Below are 7,336 nucleotides of genomic sequence, written 5' to 3' on the forward strand. Positions count from 1 at the left end.
CAGAAATAAGTCCCAGCAAGCTTCCCCACAAGCTGGTACTTGGAGAACCACAAGTACCAGCATGCGGGGGAAAAATTGGCCCACTGGTACCTGTAGTTCTACTACAAAAAAAATACCCAAATAAAAACAATACACACACACCGTGATAGTACAACTTTATTACATACATGCACACCAACATGCATACATACTTACCTATGTTGACACGAAGAGTCGGTCCTCTTCTCCAGTAGAATCAAGGGGTACCTGTAAATAAAATTATACTCACAACAATCCAGTGTAGATCGGTCCTCTTCTGTTTGTAATCCACGTACTTGGCAAAATAAAAAAACGAAAAACACGAACCACGCACTGAAAGGGGTCCCATGTGTAACCCCCTGTGACTCCTGTCAAAGAGGGTCCCTTCAGGCAATCAGGGAGCGCCACGTCATGGCACTCTCCTGATTGGCTGTGTGCGCCTGAACTGTCAGGCGGAGCACTGTGGATACAATGTAGTGCATAGGCGCTCCATTGTATCCAATGGTGGGAACTTTGCGGTCTGCGGTAGACCGCGAGGTTAAGTGGGGTCAACCACAAGAGTGACCAGACTTAACTACAGAACTACAGGTACCAGCGGGCCCATTCCCCCCACCCCGCATGCTGGTACCTGTGGTTCTCCAAGTACCAGCTTGCGGGGGAGGCTTGCTGGGACTTGTAGTTCTGCAACAACAAAAAAATCTTTTTTTTGTCACAAAAGGCTATCAGCCCCCCATCCGCCACCCTTGGATGGGGGGGAAAGCCTCGGGCTTCACCCCTGGCCCTTGGGTGGCTGGAGGGGGGACCCCTTGATTTAAGGGGTACCCCGGCCAGGGGTGACTAGTTGGTGATTTAATGCCAGGGCCGCAGGGACCAATATAAAAGCGTCCCCCGGCTGTGGCATTATCTCTCTGACTAGTGGAGCCCGGTGCTGGTGTTAAAAATACGGGGGACCCCAACGTGTTTTGTCCCCCGTATTTTTTGCACCAGGCGCAGAGCCCGGTGCTAATTGTTAAAATATGGGGAACCCCTGTCAATTTCCCCCCCGTATTTTTACAACCAGGACCGGCTCAAAGAGCCCGAGGCTGTTTTTTCTTATTGGGGGGGGGGGGCACGCCAATTTTACAAAACAGTTCTAATGTTAACAGACCCTTGCCCACAGATATGCATGCACGGATCTCATGGATCCATGCATTAATATTATAACAATATTCTACCAAACCTGAAATACTTTATTAAAAAATATTGCATAACGTTTTTTTAAATTAAAAAAACCTTTGTCAGTCATCTAAATTAAGCACCTAACTTGGCTTATATTGTAATTTAGGATATCCTTATTATAACATACCCTTACAACCATCAGAAAGTGCATAATGTGTGACATGTGTCTGCACTACCATAAAAAAAAAAAAACACAACCAATATGTGTACAGGAACTAAACATGTTTGTGACACACACAAAACTACTTTGCTAGTGAAAACAAAACCTTTATTGAAGGTTAGAACAGTACCCACAAATTCTAATGTAAATCATACATGTCTGAAGTTATCAACAATATGTGTTGATAAATTAATGTATAAATGTAGAAAACAAAATAAAAAAAACAATAACTTGAAAAATTAACCAGATTGACTTATTTTCTGAAAAAAAAAAAAAATTTTTAGCGCAAGTTTCAGGTGTCATTTTGGTTGTTGCTTTTTGGACGAAGATGATCCCTGTCCAGCAACATTACTTCGGGTTCTCTGGGATCTCCGTACTGGGGAGGTAACTGGGGTGATGCTGGGTGTGGTGGTTGAGGAGCTTGCTGTTTGGGTTTGTTGTTGAATCGGTAAAATGTTCTAGCTAAGATTGTTTATACTGGCGGACAGTTGAGTATTGGCATCCGAATTTTGCTCTATTGTTCTAGATAAACTTTGCATTAGAAGCAGATTGTTTTGCATGATGTTGATGAACTGCTGTTGGTGTCTAAGCTGATCATCCATTACTCTGATAATGGCATGGTTGTTTTGCACATTGTCCGCACGTATTTGCTCAAGGGTATTAGCAATACGGGTCATTTGGAGGTTCAGTCTGCTGCTATTTCGTGATATGCGTGGGAGGTGATGTGGCAGACTTGCCTGAAATTGGGTTTGTCGTTTGATGTAGTCACCAACGAGGGTTTGCTGCTGTGACCACCTGGCCAAGAAATCTGTTTCACGGATTTCCCCCTGTGGTGTTTGTGTGGTCAGTTGAGCAGTTGGTGGTGTCTGTGTGGGTGATGACCTCATTGTGGGCGACCTTTGTCGGGTTGGTGAAGAAGGCTGCTGTTGCTGCAGAGAATTGTCATCACTCAATTTGTCCTGCTGTGTTTCCAGGGGCATGTCGGATTCTGTATGGGTTGTAATAAAGGTTTTATTAATTTAGCAAGTAATTTTAGTTATGTCGGACTTAAAGAAAAACATTCATCAAACCATGCATGATGTAGGTCATATTGTCTGGGTAAATTATGCATAAATGAGCAAAACATAAAATCCAAACTAATTTTTAATTTGCTTAGATTTTGATTTGACTTTGTTAATAACATAATTACACACTCCTGCCAAAAATTAAAACATTCACAAATCACTATGACATTTAAAAACCACCCAAAAAAACAAACAAAAAAAACCATTGGAAACACATGAGCTGAATCTATGCCTTACATTTGATACTATGTAAGCTACATTTAAGACGGCATGCTAAGCAACACAACAAGACAACAAATGAATTCATATAGCACCTTCTACAACATTGATGGCTAACCTTTACACTACAGCTGTTGATGACATACACATCCCAACATAGCTTGCGTAAGTTTCCAATACTACAAATGTACAAAATGTCGCAGGACATGTTGGGATGATAAGTTCAACAACAGCTGGAGTCGGAAGGTTAGCCATTAAGGTTACATAATATAATACCTGCAATATGCTTGTTTGCTATGGTCAACATCCAACCTCCAAACATACCACAAATGAATCACATTGGCAACTACGTTGCCATGGATCAATTTGTAAGGAATCAATTCTGCTGAACCTTGCTATGTGGATAGTTCCGCATGCACTTTCTTTAAAATTTGAAAATATGCACAAGTGACGACACATATCTGTTTAACCAAACCAATTTTATGTGATAAACAATATCCTTTACTTATCACTTCTTTACTTGCCACATTTCTGTGTGACATATTGACAGGGCCGGAATGACACACAGGGTTAGCATGCAAAACACCGGTACACACCACTGCATGAGGGGCCACTACTTCCTCTAGTGAGCGGAATCAAGACTGTGCACTTGTCTTATACATGGAATTTATGTATCATTACACTGTAGGACTTTATTGGTTTCGGCACGCCTCTGTGTTGTTTTCATTGAACACCTTGGTTGGCTTTGATAAGGCAAAAGTATGGGTCCATAACAAGAGGTGTCCCCGGTGTGCCCTTCATGTCCCAGTACGACACTGCATGCTGACAGTGTGTCTTTAAATATATTTTGACACCACAAAAATTAATGTGAATCAGTGTATAAGTCTTGATAATGTAATTCTGTGTGTACTTACCAGCAACATGATGAGAGTGTGGCTGAGGTCTTGGAGGAGTCACCAAAAGCTCTTCTGGAGGCTGTGGGGCCACAAGAGAAAGGCGCCGTTGTTGTTGATACGCAGTAACTGTTTGACTTGGTTCACTCCGTCGCCTCTTGTGTGGCATACTTTTGCCTTGGCGAGACATTGTGTACTTAGAGTTTGTGGAGTTGCGTGCTATGTGGCTGGGCCTATGGTGAAATATTTTGATTATTTAGTGTATATTTTAGTCAAAAAAAGGTGAAGTTGAATTTTATAAATAATGTACCTGCTTCTCCTGTATCCGTAGCTTGGGGCCTTGAGGTGGCAGCCATGTTTGCTGATTTTCTTTGAGTAACTATACACAAATTAAAAAAAAAAAGTAATAATAAATAATTAGTCATTTCATAAAATAAATAATAGCATCAGCTGTATAAAAATCATACAGGATTATTTTCAAAAGCATCATTTATAATGTGTGTGGCTAAGACATGTTAGTAAAGAAATAACAAAAAATAGTCCAAGGACATTAGGATACAAAGATATTATGATGTAGCATGATATTACTGTTTGTAGTTAAAGAATATCAAACCAATGTCATTCTGGATAAAAACACATTTAAAACATCTTGCTTGACAAACATGAATCATGAAAAAACAATACCGCAGGAGTGTTGAAAAAAAATGAAACTAATTTTAATAAATTCTTTACAATATAGATAATCATTATAGTTTTAAAATGGAAAAACATTAAAACAACCACAAAAACATGCAGGCAAATATATGACATAATAGTATGGAAAATACCAACAGGTTACACTTCATCTGTTAAGGTAAAAAATAAAACACTCACCAGCCTGTTTTGGGCGGTCAGAATCATGTAAGTTAGTTGCCCTGACAACCTCAGCAGGAATCAAACTACGTACAGGCTCCGCCCACACCCTATAAGTTGCACGAAAGGCACGTCCGCCCTCAGTTTTCCGTGCTGATTTTGCCTCCTTGGACATCTTGGCCTTCACACGACATTTAATATCATAGAAGCGTTTTCTACATGTGTCCTCCGTACGCTTCAACACGCCCTCGCAACCACTTTGGCCCACAGTTGAGACTTGCGACGAGATGGGACCTTGGAGGCGTGTTGGCCAAACAGCTGCTGGTGATATTGCATGAGCACACGCACCAACGCCATATTTTCTGCATAGCTGAACTTCACATTCCTGCCGGATTTGGTGGTAGCAGCAGCAACATCACTCTCTGAATCGCTGGAGGACGAAGCAGCAACCTCACCCTCCACCTCACTCACCTCCTCCCTCTCACTAACCTCCTCAACCTCACCTCCTCCCTCTTACTCACCACCTCCACCTCACTCATCTCCTCCACCTCGCTCACCTGGGACATGGACATATTACATATGTAAAAAAATTACACTGAGAAAAAAACCCACAAAACACAAACCTCCACTTCCACTACACACTGCACAACAAACACACACGCGCGCACACACACACACACACACACACACACACACACACACACACACACACACACACACAAACCCAAGAGACTTCAAACAAAAATTACTTACAAATAAACAAACAAACACAAACTGAAAAAATAGACCACAACAAGAAACACAAGACTACTTACACACAATACTGCACGCACCAATCGATCACAAAACTCGAAATGCAATCTCCAAAACGCCAACAACACACACCTCTACCTATCACCTCTCCACTAGCTAAACCCACGAGGTTCGGACGGTTTGGGGCGGTTTTATAGTCCTGGCCACACACACACCTCCTTCAGGAACACAACCAATCACGTTCGAGTAGAATAAAAACGGAAGTTCATATTAAACACGCACGTGATTAACTGTAAGCCCGCCACGTAAAAAAAAATGTACGAATTTGTAAACAAAGCCCACAAAAATACGAACGCAAATCAACATCGGCCGATATCCTAACAAAAAAATTACGAACTACATCGACATCGGAAAACATGAAAAGTAAAAATACGACGGATTAGTAAATAACATATTTACGAAACAAAAAGTTGATTTTTTACACACCAAATCGCATGAAATACGAAATGTTAGTAAATATACCCCCAGGAGTCTGGTGTCTCTGAGCGCGGGCAGCAGATTCCTCTGTATTGGTTTTTTTTTCTCTACGGATGCTCTTTGCGATCCTGCCTAATGGAGCCAATATGGTGAGCCTGTAAAATGACAGGAGCTGATTGGTACTTTATCTCTCTCCAGTTTATCTCTCGACAAGCTTTGATAAATACCCCCTATATCTCCTGGCACTGGAGAAAAGCAGGGGAGAAATATTTGTCTTTCTGCTCTCTCCAGGACTGCCATCAGAAATTGTGGGGTCCGGGACTGACAAAATAGACGGGCTCCCCCCACCAAAAAAACAAAACAAAACACACATCATGATGTTACATATGGGTTGAGCATTGTATACTTGCACAAATGATTCACAGAGAGCTGATGCGCAGGGAAGGCTTGTTTTAAGTTCTCCATGCGCATCAGCCCGTTGTTGTTGTTGTGCAGCCTGTGCAGCTCTCCAGGTATTGCCATTAGGAGCCAGGGGTGGGCCTCCTATCTATAAGGGCCCGGGACTCCAGTCCCCGCAGTCCCCCGTGATGGATGCCCGGGCTCTCTCCACTGGGACTCACTCTGTACACTCTCTGAATTCAGACTTACAGTATATTGCCATCACCTCAAAAGAAGTCACTGCAGCCCTGATTTCTCCTAGTTAGGGCGTGCCTTTATCACATGGTCTGTCCTGGCAGGAGATTGCATCTAAATATAGTGAAGTAAAATATGGGAGAAAAGTGGATTATTATGAAGCGTCCTCTGCATATTTTACTAACTAGACCTTAATACTTATATTGTAAGATTTCCAAGGGCAAAAATATAAGACACATTGGGGGTCATTCCGAGTTGTTCGCTCATTGCCGATTTTCTCTATATTGCGATTAGTCACTTATTGCGCATGCGCAAGGTTCGCAGAGCGCATACGCTTAGTTATTTTACACAAAAGTTAGGTATTTTACTCATGGCATAACAAGGATTTTTCATCGTTCTGGTGATCGGAGTGTGATTGACAGGAAGTGGGTGTTTCTGGGTGGAAACTGGCCGTTTTCTGGGAGTGTGCGAAAAAACGCTGGCGTTTCTGGGAAAAACGCGGGAGTGTATGAAGAAACGAGAGAGTGTCTGGCCGAACGCTGGGTGTGTTTGTGACGTCAAACCAGGAACGAAACTGACTGAACTGATCGCAATGTAGGAGTAAGTCTCCTCAGAAACTGCTAAGAAATTTCTATTTGCAATTCTGCTAACCTTTCGTTCGCAATTCTGCTAAGCTAAGATACACTCCCAGAGGGCGGCGGCTTAGCGTGTGCAATGCTGCTAAAAGCAGCTAGCGAGCGAACAACTCGGAATGAGGGCCCTTGTTGTGATATCTTGAGAGGAAGAAATTTCCACTTACCCACCATAGACCAGTGGCGTGCGATGGGGTGAGGCAGAGCCTTTCCTGTCATACTAGCATTTACACCAGAGTTTTGACTGTATAAAGTATATGAAAAATACAAAGAATATATTAGAAAATCTTCTTTTATCATTCTAATAATTTTTATAGTCAAAACTTTGTAGGTGAAGCAGTGCCTCCCCTGTCTATCTTTTCTGCACATCTCTGATCAAACCAGCTGCACTTCTGTATAATGCCCTCATGAACCTCT

At 42.2% G+C, this 7,336-nt stretch overlaps 1 protein-coding gene across 1 annotated transcript; it reads right to left on the reverse strand.

Moving 5' to 3' along the window:
* Positions 1 to 1,533: 1,533 nt before the first annotated feature.
* LOC134947624 (uncharacterized) lies at positions 1,534 to 5,720 on the reverse strand. The gene is made up of 4 exons (XM_063935616.1): positions 5,700 to 5,720; positions 3,883 to 3,951; positions 3,594 to 3,805; positions 1,534 to 2,384 (listed from the first exon to the last, which is right to left on the reverse strand). Exons 3-4 carry the CDS (start codon positions 3,760 to 3,762, stop codon positions 1,855 to 1,857), a joined length of 699 nt encoding a protein of 232 aa, XP_063791686.1. The 5' UTR covers positions 3,763 to 3,805; positions 3,883 to 3,951; positions 5,700 to 5,720; the 3' UTR covers positions 1,534 to 1,854.
* Positions 5,721 to 7,336: the final 1,616 nt, after the last annotated feature.

Source organism: Pseudophryne corroboree, chromosome 8 (genome assembly GCF_028390025.1).
Source record: "Pseudophryne corroboree isolate aPseCor3 chromosome 8, aPseCor3.hap2, whole genome shotgun sequence".
NCBI lineage: Eukaryota > Metazoa > Chordata > Amphibia > Anura > Myobatrachidae > Pseudophryne > Pseudophryne corroboree.

Coding starts and splice junctions, on each gene's coding strand:
- LOC134947624 (XM_063935616.1), bottom strand. CDS start 3,762: ATGTCTCGCCAAGGCAAAAGTATGCCACACAAGAGGCGACGGAGTGAA. Junction 2,385..3,593: donor ACACTCTCATCATGTTGCTG/GTAAGTACACAC, acceptor CAACCCATACAG/AATCCGACATGCCCCTGGAA.